Source organism: Poecile atricapillus, chromosome 8 (assembly GCF_030490865.1).
Source record: "Poecile atricapillus isolate bPoeAtr1 chromosome 8, bPoeAtr1.hap1, whole genome shotgun sequence".
NCBI lineage: Eukaryota > Metazoa > Chordata > Aves > Passeriformes > Paridae > Poecile > Poecile atricapillus.
This window is the reverse complement of record NC_081256.1, coordinates 8,134,573-8,149,657: the sequence shown is the minus strand read 5'-3', so window position 1 is coordinate 8,149,657 and position 15,085 is coordinate 8,134,573. Positions and strand designations below refer to the sequence as shown.

Below are 15,085 nucleotides of genomic sequence, written 5' to 3'. Positions count from 1 at the left end.
AAGTTGTGCAGGGAGATGCCCAACACTGTTACCATCACCTAGACTAGACCCAGAAGGGCCCTTTTGAGCTCCCAGCTCAAAGCCACACACTGCCACAGGTTCCTCCTGAGTGGGGTTGACAAGGCCCTGCCATTCTGTATCACCCAGGAGATACACACACACACACACACACACACACACACACACGAATGAACCAAGGGCAATGAGCACTTGATGCAGCCTGGCTGCCCAGCACAGGGCCTGCAGTGCTTTTCCTGTTATCCATGGCACTATTCCCCCCAGGGCCCCAGGCAGACAGTTCAGGAGCAGTTTGTGGTTGGAGACAGACCAGTTGTGTTAACAGAAAAATCTTTTATTGAGTTCAGGAGGCCGAGAACTTTCTCAGTGTGATGATGACCAAGGCCACAAGCACAGACGTACCCAGGAGGGAGGCGATGACAATGGCACCAATAGCTCCAGGCCCCAGCGAGCCTGCAGGAAGAGAGAAAAAGACACGAGGTCAGCAAAGGCTGTGGAGCCCAGATGGGAAGGGCTCCAAGGATCACGCCACATCCAGCATGTCCCCAGGCATCAGGCCACACTCCTGTCACGGAGCTCCCTGCACTGGCCATGTCCCATGTCCTCACACAAGCCAGGTGTGGTCCTGTGCACCTTTGGGCAGGGGGCTGTAGCCAGCCACCACCATCTCAGCCAGCTCCAGTGACAAGGACAGCTGCCACATAGTGGGTTGGTGGTGTCCAGCTTTCCTGCTAACACACCAGGAGAGTTGCTTTGCTTGTGGCAGAACCACATCTCAGCTGGTGCTTGCTGTCAGTCAGGAGCCCCGAGCCATGAAAGGCACTCATGCTCCCTGTCCAGGGAGCTCCCGGCATGCTCTGTCCTGGAGAGCCCTACTTGCACTCAGGGCTGTTTTCAGGGCAGATGCCTGCCATGACAGGTCATGGGGCAGGAAGAAGTGTCTTGGAGCCATCTTGGGGCTGGCAAGAGCTCTGCAGCAGAGGCTTTTCAGCAGGGAAGTTTCCACAACCAGGCAGATAAAACCCTCCCCAGCAGTGTGGCTTTAACCTCTCCTGGGAGAAGACAGGCCCACAGGGAGCAAATCCACCGTGAGGCCATCCCAGGCTGCTGCGGGAGCCAGCCGCGGGCACTCCCTCTCGCAGCCACTCACCGTCCCCGGCGTCCAGCCGGTGCAGCTGGGTGGTGTCCTCGGGCTCCAGCTCCGAGGTGTACGGGGGGAAGGCAGTGGCGTCCGACAGCCGGGCGGGGTTGGTGGCAGCGTCGAAGGGACCGGCTCCGGAGGGCAGCTCGGGTGGCTCGTTCCAGAGGGTAGGAACCGGGTCCTGCGGGTACTCTGCTGGAAGACAAGCACCCCACAGGCATGGGGGGCCTGGTCAGGCTACTAGTGATAACCACAGGTCCCCAGGCTTCAGCTGCCTGCCAGGTGCCTCTGAGGTGCATCAAGGGTGACCTGGAGGCTGAGAATCCCGGTATGGCAGAGGCCTCCTCTGAGGGACACCTCTGCTGAACAGCCATACCCAGAGCAGCCAAAGGCAATGCTTCTGTGGCAACCTAGCATATACACAGCACACACGAGACAACACAGAATGCCCTGACACCCTGCAACCTCTGCTCATGCACAAACGGGCCCCACATGAACATCCACAGCTGGTTTGCTCATGGATGCCCTTGGGACTGGGCTGGGAAGGGCTGTCACACTGCCAACAGGCAGAGGCCACCAGGCCACCTGTGCTGGCCAAATTCACAGCATCTCAGGGCCCTTTTGTCCTGCACCACCAGCCCATGCAGTGCAGCACGCTGGAGGTGCTGTCACAGCACAGGACACAGCTCCCCCAGACAGGACCCCAGAGCCTCGACTCCCCCCTGCTGCACCCCCACCAAACCGGGGAGATGAAAGCCCGGCTGGCTTCTGTTTAACATTACCACTCGTCTCCTGTTATTCCTTCCTGCCGTGGGTCAGAGACCAAGCCAGAGAGCCCTCCCTGTGTGTGGCTCACCAAGCACTCCCTGTCAATGCCCAGCCTTGTTCAGGTGGGCTCTGGCAGGAGCAGGAGACATTCCACAGCTCCCTGCTGAAACCACTGGGAATGTTGCACTGGGATGGGGAAAAAAGCAGGAGGGAGAAAAACGAACAACATTCACTGCCAGGGCCCACCTGAACTGACACAATGGTTATCAGGACTGGGAAATAGGGAGTCAGAATCTGGAGCAAGCACACGGGTTCCCTGGGGCAAGGTACAGAGGTGCCCCAGGCACCCCAACTCTGGTGTGTGAACCTTGGTGTACCAGAGGCACTTAAGACTTGTCCCAGGCTCTCTGTAGCCCAGGAAGAGAGATGACAACAGCACATCTTGGCAGTGCCAGCCCCAGTTTTAATTGCCTGGAGCCCTCCTTGTCTCCTGCAGACAGAAGGCACTGTGGGAGGAGAGCAAAGAGTCCTCATTAATGGGCTGCACCACACTTTGTTCTCCCTTCAGACCACTCCCTGGAACAGGAGGGCCAATACACTCACCTTTCCTGCTGGTACAAACCTGCTGAGAACTTACTGCAGGTCTTGCATCGAAGAGTAACTCCCACCATCCCCAGAGCTATTCCAGGCTGCCCACAATCTTGGGAACACAGCAAAGTTCTAGACTAGTTTGGAAAGCTCTTTCTACAGGTGGAAAAGCTACAAGGTATCCAGCAAGACAGCCGCCAGCTTTAATCCTAGCCCAATGAGCACTGACAGAGACAAGTGTAAGTCCCCAGCATGCAGCCTGTGCAAGTTAGACCCAGGCAGGAACCCAGTCAGAGCTGGGTGTAGCAGAGAACACGCTGTCCTCACACACTTGGTACATCCATGGTCTCTGCACCAGAGGTGGCTTCTCGGCTCCCCTGTACAAGCACACAGATTTGTGTTCCACAGGAGCTCCCCACAAACACCCAAGTCTTTGCAGGGCCCTTCCCATCCTGTGCTGCAAAACCAACCAGCAGAGCTGAAGACTCATATCCCATCCCATGGCTCTTCCAAAAAGTGCCATTTCCAGTGGACCTCTCTACTTTAAATCCTGTGGTTTCACTGCCAGAGAATGGAACAGGAGGAAATACAGAATTCATGTAGTTAATGCAGGAGAGAACCAAGCAGAGCTGAGCTATTTAGCTGGCAACAGTGGCATGGGGAAGCTGTTGGTTTAGGAACAAATCAAACATACAGAATTGCTTTGGAAGCCCCAGCTCCAGGCTGCTTTTTTAAGGGAGAAACTCCATACAGAAGAGCCACACTCCAGCTGTGACCTTCATGACTCTGTCAACACCCCCAGGACCAGAACCAACACTGCCACTGAACCCATCTGGCAGAGGAACACAGTGCTGGGAAGAAAGTCTTGCTTCCTTTCCCAAGAATGTTTTTTTTTTTCTCCAGAGCTGTGCATTTGCCTTGTGTGTGACCAGGGACTGGTGTTAGTTCAGATGATCTGTAACAGATGCAGGCACCATCCAAGGAGATTGTATGACCTGGGCTGGGCCTTCCCAATCCCCGCTCTCAAAGGGATGAGGATGGAGCACTGTCTTCCAACCACAGGTGCCACCAGACCCAGAGATGCCAGAAAGTCTCTCCTGTTCTCAGTGCTTCTAACTCCTGAAAAAATTTCTGGCAGCTCTCTTTAAGCAGGGCACAGAGCTTATTTTTGATAAGCAAATACAGAAAAAACAGTCTAATTTGTTTATGATCTCCATGATTTTTAAAAACTTGGATGGCTGCTGGACATGTATTTTGTTAATTCCCCTCATCAGACTGACACACACTCTCAGTTTGCCCACACAGAAAGGGCAGAATGTGCTTAACATGCATTTGCTGTCCTGAGTTCTTGTGGTTTTACCCTACCAGCACTTCAGCCCAGGGAAACACAACCCCTTTCAGTCAGGTCTGGTGCCTCAGGAACAGTTGTGAGTTCAGAGGCAGCAGCAGATTCCTGCACACACATTGCATGAAGTACCTGCAGCTGAGCCTCCCCAGGAGCCAGGGCTTGATGCTGGTCCCCTTCTCAGCTCCTGCCCCTCAATGCTGCTGCTGCAGGTGCCAAGGGCCCTGCCGTTGGCACACAGGTGGGGGAACACAAAACAAGAGGCAGGTTCCTCCAGAGCCCATTGCTGCAGCCTGGGAGAACATCTGCTCATAACCAGCACTGTTCCCTTCACGTTTCTCCTTTGATTTTCCCTCCTAACCTAACAGCTCATGTCCTCACATGCCTCCACTCTGCCAGCTGAGAAACCCAAGCACCCATCCAGCAGGTTTCTTTAACAAGTGGAGGTTTCCCACCTGCTTTCCTGACAGTCCCAATGAGTGTCAGATCTCTAATGGACCCACATCAAATGCCACAATCCCATTTCAGTCCCTTGGTAAAAGCTAGTGCTGGGAAGGACAGGGTTTGGGTCAGGTACCAAACCCCAACACGCGCACGCTATTACTAAAGTCTCATGTCTCAAAGTGAGACACAAAGGCCTTTTCCAGCCACCTGTTAGATAGAATCTGGAGAGATTCTAAGTACAGGCAGGGGACCCAGTTCAGGAGGTTCAGTTCTCTGCTCTGCTACTGATGTTTTGTGTGACCACCACAAGTCCTGCTCCTCACAGGCTGAGTTTCTCTATGCATGAGCAGGATATCAGGATCTAAACATGATTTACAGAGAGAGCAGCACCAGAGTGGCCAGGCCTTCCTGCCCACACCATTGCCATCATTCTGACTGTGACAAGGAGGACATGGCCTGTGAACCTCAACAAACGCCTTAGTGACAGCTCTGGACCCAGCAGCAGCCTTTCCCAGGGAAAGGACAAGTTGAATGGAAGCTCCATGGCCATGGGGAAAGAAACAGAATTCTCAACTTGTAAAAACACCCAAACATGCTGCCATCTCCAGGGAGGGAGTGCAACCAAGAGCTGGAAACCAATTATTGAAGGTAAGGTAGTGCATGGCTTTCCTGTTCACCCAAGAACTTTGTAGAAATAAAGAACTAGCAAGAAACACATCATCCATCACAAGACCAGATGTTTAACATCTGGGAGAAAGTCATGCATTAGCTGTGCTGCCATCAGTCTCAGGACCAGTTCTACCTCTAGAAAACTCCTGTGGTGCACTCACATGGTTTGCTTGCCCTGGAGGGACTTGGCAGGGGCAGCCAGGGGCACATGGAGGGGCTGCCAGGCTGCTGAGGCACACGAGTGACCCACCACTGCCAAGGCTCTGTACCTCAGTGCAAGCTGTTCCGGAGGGAGGGAAGCCTCCAGGCTCCGGCACAAATGAGCTCTTCCCCAGCATTAGCTCTGTCTCAGCACTGAAGCACAAGCTGAGGACAACTGTTGCTTTCAGACTAACAGTAAAAGCCTTTTCATGAGAAACAAAGTTGGAGAACACCAAGGAGAACAACATGCAATAATCTTATTGGAGTTTTACTGGAGATGGAACTGGACAAAATGGACTAAAATTACTAGAATGTTCTGCAGAAGGCCAGGTGGATGATGGCAGTTCTTCCTTCTCACATGTTAACACTACAAATTGTCTCATTTTAGGGAAATATCTTTGCTGCACAGTCTTCTCCCTCTCCCTAGCACAGGTTAGTTATAACTGAGGTGAGGAAATGGGAAGAAAATATCAGTTACCATAAGGAAATACATTATGAGCTTTCCAAGTGATGCAGGGGCCAGTGGAACTCCAGACACAAGGGCTGCAGAAAGACCTAGTGGGGATGATGGCAAAGGCAACTTGACAAAACTGCTATTTCCATGCTCAGAAAGAAGAAGGTGGGCTGAGCTGCCAGCATAGTGACATGGTACCCCAGGTACTTAGTGACTGGAAGAGTCTCTACAAGTGACAGCCCTGGGGGAAGCCGACCAGACCCTCCCCACAGGCCACCTGTAAGACCTTAAGGGAGGCAGGTATGGCCATGACACATCATTGCCCCTGGAGGTTACTTGCTACTGGCCAGTAGTCTTCTTCACACAAGCTGACTGCAGCACCTCATCATCCTCACTCTCTGCCTCCAACCTAGTTCCTTATTCATGAGTCAATACCAGCATTAGAAATTCATAAGGAGTATTGGAGCAGAGCAAGGTTGAGTAATGGCTTACAAAGTCCTGGTTTAAGTCTGGACAGATCTGGTGGAACAATGACATCTTTTCCTGAAATTTGCCAAACAAAACCTATTTACCACTATCCATGTTCTAGTACTTAAGCTTTAAAAAACTTCCTAAAAATCTCCTATTTCCCTGCAGTTGAAAACGAACACACGCAAGCTGCTACAGAAAGATGTCCCTGGTCAAGGTGTTTTCCTGTGTCTTTTCCTTTAGTGTGTGTGCTCTGTTGCTTTTTCCCCCCAGACTCATTCTGATGTGCTACTGCAGTAAAAGAGATTTCCACATTATCTCAAAACAAGCTCATGAGCCCACATGTGAGTTCAAATACCAAATATACACAATTCAGAAGCCAGCACCTTGCAAAGGCTTTGTACTAACTTCCACCTCACTTGGAGCTCTGAATCCATTACAGGAATTGAATCTGGGTTTGCTGATAGGGAAAAAAATAAAAATCATCTCTTTATCCTCCTGTGCTCTACACCTACATGCCACTTGGGTTTGGAGGAAGAGAAGAAGGCTTAAATTTGTCACAGATCCTTAAGCTTCCTGTTGCACCCAGCTGATGGGGACAAAAAGGGTTAATGATGTGCTTGGTTGCTTCCCCACCTTTGACAAATGTGACCTTGGAAAGAGCTCAGTAAATAGGAGAAGTTCACACTTTCAGCAGTTTGCAGAGCCCTGACCATGCTGTCCAGGAACTCAGACCAGCTGGGCAAGCAACCAAAAGGGAGAGGAGACTCATCCTGGGCATGGGGTCTGCATGACCATCACCAGCTGCCAGGCAGAGCCGCTCCTGCTTGCTCTGGAGGACTCTGCTGGGGAAAGTCAGAGGTGCTGAGACGAAAGGGCAGGGGCTGGTGAACTCTGAGGCCAGCAAGGGGCTGTCCAGCCCCAGGTGGCCATGGCAGGCACAGGGCCAGGGCAGGGCTGAAAGGAGGCCTTCAGCAGCAGCACAAAGGGCAGCCTGTGGCAGGCAAGGCCAGGAGCTCCTGTGTGCAGCAACTGCAGAGCTGCGGTTCTGATGGATGCTAAGTAAACTTGTTTACAGAAAGGCAGAGCTGTGTGTGTATGTGCTGAGACCAGAGGGCTGTCTGTGTGCCCTTCTCCTCTTTGTCTGCACCAGGCCTGAAATTTCCTTTTCTAATGGAGTAAAAGAGAAAAAATTCCACTGTTCCTCAAAGCACCTGTACTGGGGGCAGGAACTCTCCATGTCTAATGCAGCAGAGACTCATTCTGCTCCTGGGATGGCTTACTGTCCAGGCTGGTTCCCTCCTGTCCTCTCTGGGGGAGCAGGGAACAACCTGTTAGAGGCCTTCAGTCTCTGAAACAGTGCAGAGAAAGCACAGAATCCCTCCTACACCCCAAGATCTGAATGTCACACTCCCCAGTAACAAAGCCCTTCAAGCCTCACTGCATGACCACGACTCATCCAGTAACAGGATCGAGGGAACTTGGGAGAAGTGGCTAAGGATGGCAGCACCAGGCACAAACCACAGCTGTAATGCCAGAGCAAGCACATCAAAAAGCTGGCAAGGAGCAGGGGGGGCAGAGCAAATGCACCAAATATCAGAAATTTAAACAGAAGAGATCCCAGCTTGGAGAGGAAGCAGATTGAATTCTCACTTGAAATCAATCACTTCCTGCAGAGTGAAATACTGCTAATGATTTAGAAAAGACCTTACCTGGTATGGGGAAAGAGCATGGCCAGTGCTGCTGAGAGCAAGAGCGAGACACAAAATGAAACTGTGCTAAAGTGATTAATGTTCCACTATATAAAAAAAAAAAAAAAAAGCTTACGGTTTAAGAAGGAAAGTATCTATATTTTAGTGCTCATGTCTTAGTTAAAGATTTCCCAGCACAAAGGTGTCCCAGAAGAAGATACCAGCTGCACTAATTCTACTCCACCCACAGATGTTCCAGCTAGGCACTGCAGTGAAGTCCCCTACCCATATGAAAGCTCCTTTAAAAATGATTCCATAATTTGATCTCCTAGACAGCTGGCCAGGATCTCCCTGAGAAGAGGCAAGATGCTCAGAAGAAACTGGGAGAGAACTACAAAACAATGTTACTCCTGGTCTTGGAAGGCAGGACAGGAATTCGGGAAAACAAAGGCTGTGCCTGTTATCTTGGTCCCAACCATCTCTTCAGTCTCGCCTCCACTGCAGGAAAGGCTTTGGGGGAAGCAATTCCCCGGCAGAGTTTCCACCTGTACACTCGGAGCCCATCAGTGCAGTGGGTATGGAAATCAGTTTTTCCCCAGCTGTAAAACCCACCTCAGAACTGCAGCTTTTGAAGCTGCCTGTGCCCACAGCTCCCTGCAGCCAGCACAGCTCTGCTGAAGGCAGCAGCAGATAAAATTGAAATTCATAAGAATCCCCAGAAAAATGGTGCCTTACACAACAGGCATCTCTCCCATTCTTCTGCCCATCACTTCACTGAGTGCAGAGCCAGGCACCTTCCCTGCACTGCCGTGGTGCCCCAGATCCAGAGCAACTCTGGAAAGATGCACACCTTGGCTTTAGGCTGAGGTTTTCACAGACACTTCCCTAGCTCTGCCTAAAGCAGCTGTGCTCTGCTGTAATCAAGAGCACAGAAGGAACCAGGAATTGACACAGAGGCTTTAGCCAAAGAAAAATATTTCTTTCCATAATTCTAATTTCTTCCTGTCATTAAAAGCTGAGGGTCAGCCTGTCCCACCAGGTGCTGAGAGGTTTTCCATCTCCTGTTGATTGATGCATCCACTGACCCCCACCCACCAATGCTCACATAGGTACTACTGCTGTTCTGCTTAGGAAAAGTTAAAGGATTTTCTCCACTGAAAATACATTGCTGCTCACCAGCAGCAAACAAAGCTAGTTTCCCTTAATCAATTATAATTCAATACATATTTAGTGATGTTTTCAGGGAAGGGAGAAGAGAGAGGGACAGTGTAGTAAAGGATATCCCAAGCTTTTGGGCTTTAAATGCAAACAAAGCTCCTTACCTGCCAGCACAGCAGGGACCAGGATGCTGCACAGCATTAGCAGGACCAGGTGAAGGACTCTGTGGTAGGACATGGCTTCCCTCAGGAAAAGCATCAGCAGGAATCCTTAAAACTCTTCAAAGCACAAAACAACTCAGAAATTTCACTGGTATAATAAAAAATTTGTTCAGTCAGGTAAAAAAAAACAAAAAAAAAAAAAGAAAAAATAGAAAAATAAAAAAAGAGAAAAAAAGTTTGCTAAAGCAACCGTGCAGAGAGTGAAAAGCCCAGCAGAGCCTCCCTTGCTCTGGCTCCAGGAGCACACCTCCTCCCAAAGGCAGCTCCACCCTCCCAAACTTGTGCCTAAAACCCCATAGGCAGCGAAGCAGAGCCATCAGGACCCTGCCAGGCCGCTGCACACACGAGCAGCTGTTGGTGAGCCCTTCCCAGAGGGCATGAAGATGCTCCTGGAATGCCTTCCCTCGGGCAGGCCATCCCAAAGCACAGGAAATAACACAGGAGCCATTGGGGCAGCTCAGCCTGAGACCAAGCAGCCCATTCGAGGGCTCTGCTCTCCCTCACTGTGCAGTGTGGGGAGAGCAAAGAACAAGGGCCTCAATCTTCCAAGGCTAAAATGCTCTGACACGGAGCCAGAGCAGCTCCATGGCATCCTTGTTCCTGGGTGGAATACTTACAGAGCTAGCCTGGGAGCCACGGGTGGTCTCAACTGCTGTCAAGTGCTCCAGGAGAGTCGCTTTGGGCAGGCAATGGCATCCTCCTCAAATCCCAACTGCTCAGGCACCACCTCCTCCCACCAGCCTCTGCCACTCTACCCCTGCCTGCCTCGGGGGCTCGCGGCAGTTCACAACATAGAAAACCCAGGTTTGTTTCAAATCACATTTGCAGCAACAAAGAATGGGGAAAGGTGTATAAAAAGGGGAACACTCCAGCTGATTGTCACAGAAGAAATTTCATTAGTGTTTTGGAGCTGATATGATGATGAATACTTCATGGTTTCCCATCGTGTAATGAATACATAAACACCTCCAATGTCAGTTCTTTATGCTCTGAAAGTATGCATAACTTCAGAGTTGCAAACAAGTAGTTTTGTCTTAAATTTCAGATTCGGATTTTTCTGCAGCAATCGCTTTGTTTCTTGGAGTCCCTATTCTCCCCATCCCTACTGATCCAAATGACTTGCTACAGAAAAAGGGCCCTGTTTGTCACAGGAGGTGACAAGGCAATCACCTGGGCACACAATCTGTACATGCCACTACCTTACCTTAGTACTAAACACACAAACCAGAGTATTTCAGCATTAAGAACAGTATTACTTCCCCACTGAGCCATTATCTACAAATTCTCAGGAGCCAAGTGAAGTCCTCAAGGTCTGACAAATTATTGCACATTTTCCCTGCTTGCGTTTCTGCATTTTCATTTAGCAATAGAAGAGCTGTTCCTTTCCTGCTTCCCAGCAGAGCTCCAAACTAACAGGCTTTTGTTACTTGTAACATAGTGTAGAGCAGTCCAAAATTAGCTTGTAGAAATTAGATCATACCAGTAAAAAAACAGAAAGCACTTATGAACCACACACCTTATATGCTAAAAAGAGAAGATATTAAAACAAAGTCAGGTTATCAGCCTAAACACAAACTGTTCTCTCAGACATCAGACATTGTGCAAGGCTACTGTGTAAGTTAGGCCTTAGCATACTTATTTTCCATGGTCATGTGAATGGCAGGACATTTACCATTACCTTTACTGGGATTTTCCACACAAAAACAAGTAGAAAAAAAAGGAAAATAACTCTAAAAAGAGAAACCTACAAGGTATCCCTGTGGACTTCAGGCTGAGGGGAGAAATAAAACCTCTTATTTAGGGCAGTGCACTGGAGTGCATGGGGTGGGCACAGACTGGCAAAGGAGGCTCTGTGGCCAAGTGTTTGTGTTAAGAGCAAACCAGCCATGGCTTGATCTCCCCTGCATAAACAGCACCAGCATGAATGCACACGTTTCTCTACAGACAGTGGAGGAAAATTAAAGCTTTCTTGTTAGAAATTTCCAATATCAACTTACTGGTGTTTATTTGAACTCTAAAATTATCAAGTAGAAAAACCAACCAGTATTCCTCACCAGGGAAGAAATAAAGCAGCAGCTGCTGTTCCACATCCTGTGTATTTGCTTGTTGTTTCTTGATGAAAACTGATGCAAGTCAAGTTTAGGTGAGTTTTAGCACCAGGAATTATCTCAATACTCAGCTTTGACAAAAGCAAGCAGAAAGTTTTCTCTCAGATATAATACAACCAGGTTTTATTTCTCTCTTTTTTCCCCCCCCACACTGGCAAAAGTTCAGAGGGAGTTTAAAGTTTTGTAAACATTTTAACTACCCCTCTTCCCCCTTTTATGAATTTACAAAGCAAAGGAGACAGGGAGACCAGATTTGCAACAGTTCCAAGTCTCTCCATGCTATTGGATCCAAAAACTATATACAAGTCTGCAGCAGTCTCTGTATAGTTACTGTACATGTTTGGGGACGGGGGAAGAGAGAGGAGGAGGAGGGGAAGGTGACCCCAAAAAATGAATAAACCAAACAAAATAAAATCCAAAGCCAAACTGCTCTTGAGCAACTCAAACTGTTTTCTTTAGGCAGTGATGACAGAATAACAGACACCTTTATACAACTCCACCAAAACTGCAGCATATCTCCCTTCGCAGGTTACACCCCTCTGGGGACGGGAGATGGGACCAGGGGGGTTCAAACTAAGTGCATTTGGCAGTTTTCCTTCTCTGTCGTTTGTGGTGTGTGTGTGGGGGTGGGTGGTTACGTGGAGCAGGGAAGGTGGTGTTAATCTTTTGGTGAGAGAGGAAGGTTATGACTCCATAAACACTTAGAGGTTATGGATCCCAGTGAAGGTGCATGAAGTACTTTTAAGGTGTAGAAGATAAGCAGGGCCATCATTGCACAAAGCTTCGTCCTCCAGTGTCTCTCTCCATGACGAAAGGGCATCTCTGCTCAATACCTAAGCACTGCTTCAAGTGACAACCAGCTGAGGCTGCTGGCACGTCTCTGAAAGCCAGGGTCCACCCTCTCCAGAGACTACAGATCCACACTGTAAAGATCCCACTGTCTCTTAAACGAGACAAATTTGCAGGAAAAGAGCTCAAAATAAACTGGTCCTAACCCTCTGAAGGTAGCACTTAAGGGGTAAATTCAGCCTGAAAGAAGAGATGCCACCCCCCTTTTTCCAGAGCAGAAGTCCCCACTTGTCCAGGAAGTCTGGAGAATGCCGATGACAGGAACTCCACCAGCTTCAGCATCACCACCTAATGAAGACAGACTCGAACTTTCCCTCCAAAAATTATGTGCTGAGAAGGGCTGGCAGGGGGTGTGCAACTTCAAACCAACCCAAGCTAATCTGTGCCCGCTACCGCCCCTCTCCTGTTGCCAGTTTCTAAGGGTAGCTTATGAATGCAGCTCCTGGCCAGGAGAGCACCTCTTGCCCTGATGGAGCAGCCAAGTCAGTATCTGTGTGGCATTTTGGTTTTGACCAACATCTGTTAACCACAAACTCTCTCTCAATCTCTCTCTCTCTCTCCATATGACTGCACATGTTGGATGTGGTAAGAGTAACCAGGAGAAGGAAGCAATGCTTTGCAGAATCCCAATTGATTTTTTTTTCCAGGTATGTCAGCAGAATGAATCACAGCACAGTGAAAGCTTGCTGCCCAATTCAGCCTTGTTGGGAAACAAAGCCTAACTCCCACCCTCCCGGGACTCTGAACCAAGTCCACTTGAGTGGGCTGACAGTAGGAACAACGCCTGTGCAGTCCTGGGCAGAAAGGGTTTGCTGGGGCCAGAGGAAGCAGCCTGAGATGATTGATCCTGTGATTCACTGCGAGGCAAAGAACAACACAAGGTGGAGAGTACGATGTCCAAACGGAGAATCCATGGTTAACAGATGCAGGAAAAGCCAGTTGATTTGCACATGCTCAGTAGTCTTCCAAAGTCTCTATTTCTCCCATATTGAGCCGCTCTGATGAAGCATTCACTGAAAACCCTGTGAACCAAGAAGGACTGGTTAAAAATCTGGCTGTGGCAAAGAGTACTTGATACAAAACATCTGTTATGTGCAGTACCACATGTAAGAGGAAGTAAGAATCATGGGGTAGTTCAGGAAGGCTACAGATGCAGTCACACAAACTGATTTTTTCCTGAATAAACTCAAGATAATCAACTGTGTATTTAGACAAGCATCACTTATAGTCTTTAAAACCAGATCAGAAGACTGTTTTCAAGTTCCATTTAAAAAATGTCACCTGCAGAGCCAGTATGAGACACATCCATACATGGTGGCAACGTGGCTCTGTAACATCTTGCATGCTTAAGTCAACTGGTTCTTGGAAGTGGCTGTCAGCACCATATTTACATGGTCTGAGAAGCAGAAATGGGCATTCTGAGAACTCGGAATCCACATGTGGAATCATGTTCTCATGCTTCAGGAGTTGTGAGCAATTTCACCCTTTAAAGTCTCACTGCATGTGAGACTATGAAATCTAGTACCAATTACATCTATTTCCATGCTTTTTTTACAAACTTCCATCTCAGGAGTACAACATGAAAATGTACAAAGTTACCCAGGGCCATGCAGGTGGCTAGAGATGCACCCAAACTTCTACCCAACTTTTTAGCTAGATGTGCTGAGGTTACAATGCACACGAGAAAAGTGTGAGAGAGTGAAAACACTTTCAACAAGGAAACAAATCAAATATATCAAATGCAGCTTTCCTACTGAAATCCCCTTTTTAGAGCTCCATGAACCCCATACAGAGTATGAGAACAGGAGAAGTTTCCCTGTGTAAGGCTACTAAACACAAAGTTGACACTTCAGTGTCTTGAGAGTGCTACATTGGTTTGCTCTGTGCTAGACAACCAACTGCCTCACACTTCTAGGGATAAGAAATGCTCTGTAGGCATAGGAAAATTGTTCTGGCTCCCTCATGTGGCAGTGTGGCCTAAAAGCATCTGAAATTATTTTGTAAAAGAGCAAGTGTATATGTTTTAAAAAGCTGCACGGGCTACTTCCTTTACAGTTGGAACTTATAAGTTGTATTTAGTGATTTCTTCTTCACATCACACCAGTTGGTTTGTTAATATATTCAACTGAGTACCCAGATCAGACTCAGTGGATGGGCACCTTGGGGTGGCATAAGTCAGGATTCCACTGAAAAGTTCCATACACACCAGTGCAGAAATCACTGATGTAGTTGAAGTACTGGCTTTGGTGAGACCAAAAATAGAAGACAGACAAAAACAAAAGGCAGGGCTCTACTAGTGCCTTAAAAAAGCAGTGACTTCAGGTGGACAATACCTATCTGCTCTACAGCAACTGGGCTCAGCAGAAGCAGCACAACAAAGCCTGGCCCAGTGCCGTGCCCTGGTTTCCTCTCTGTCACACAGGGCACAAACCCAGACACATTTATTCCACACGAAAAACGACAGTGACCTGTCACCCCACAGTGTCCATGCACTCACACAATGGCCTTGTACCTTAAAAGCTACTTCAAAGAAACTTTTCCATCAGTGCTACAGGGGATGGTTAGAACTAGCCTCATGTAAAAATTAAGACACAGAACATAATAAATAAATAAAGGACGACTAATGATGTCATCATCTCCACAGTCTCCAGCTGAAAATCTGTGATCACTTCAAACTTTGCTGTCTTTTCTGACTAGGGTAGTGGTTAGCTCCTGGAAAAATTTGGCAAGGCCAAGGCAACCTCAGAAAGCTGCTCCTCAAAAAAGAAAGGAAAAAATGTTTTTCTTCAAAGAATGAATCAGCATTGAAGCAATAAATAGCCATAAGTCAGCTCAAAAAAGGAAAGTGAATTTAACTGACATCCCTGAACTACTTAGAGGTTTCCAGGTAATAACCCAGGTATCAAAGAGGCCATTACATAAGGGAAAGTTTGAAAAAAGTTTTTCATAAGTACAGAATTTT

At 48.4% G+C, this 15,085-nt stretch overlaps 2 protein-coding genes across 4 annotated transcripts in view; both read right to left on the bottom strand.

The window, feature by feature from the left end:
- Nucleotides 1-178: 178 nt before the first annotated feature.
- On the bottom strand, nucleotides 179-11,344 carry SNORC (secondary ossification center associated regulator of chondrocyte maturation). 3 transcript variants are annotated; one of them, XM_058844314.1, is made up of 4 exons: nucleotides 11,221-11,344; nucleotides 9,110-9,254; nucleotides 1,169-1,354; nucleotides 179-471 (listed from the first exon to the last, which is right to left on the bottom strand). In XM_058844314.1, the coding sequence occupies exons 2-4, from the start codon at nucleotides 9,201-9,203 to the stop codon at nucleotides 362-364; spliced, it is 390 nt and encodes a 129-aa protein (XP_058700297.1). In that variant the 5' UTR covers nucleotides 9,204-9,254; nucleotides 11,221-11,344; the 3' UTR covers nucleotides 179-361. The 3 variants fall into 3 exon arrangements, with proteins under 3 accessions (XP_058700297.1, XP_058700295.1, XP_058700296.1); XM_058844312.1 differs by having other exon boundaries at nucleotides 9,784-11,231; XM_058844313.1 differs by having other exon boundaries at nucleotides 9,110-9,221; nucleotides 9,784-11,231.
- Nucleotides 11,345-11,375: 31 nt separating this feature from the next.
- GIGYF2 (GRB10 interacting GYF protein 2) overlaps nucleotides 11,376-15,085 on the bottom strand; it is a 62,222-nt gene continuing 58,512 nt past the window's right edge. Inside the window, exon 27 of the mRNA XM_058844304.1 lies at nucleotides 11,376-13,145. Coding sequence (XP_058700287.1) covers nucleotides 13,078-13,145 — 68 coding nt within the window. The 3' untranslated portion in view covers nucleotides 11,376-13,077. The remainder of the gene's footprint in view (nucleotides 13,146-15,085) is intronic.

Coding starts and splice junctions, on each gene's coding strand:
- SNORC (XM_058844314.1), bottom strand. CDS start 9,203: ATGCTTTTCCTGAGGGAAGCCATGTCCTACCACAGAGTCCTTCACCTG. Junction 1,355..9,109: donor GGTCCCTGCTGTGCTGGCAG/GTAAGGAGCTTT, acceptor CTTGTCTTCCAG/CAGAGTACCCGCAGGACCCG. Junction 472..1,168: donor CCGGCTGGACGCCGGGGACG/GTGAGTGGCTGC, acceptor CTCTTCCTGCAG/GCTCGCTGGGGCCTGGAGCT.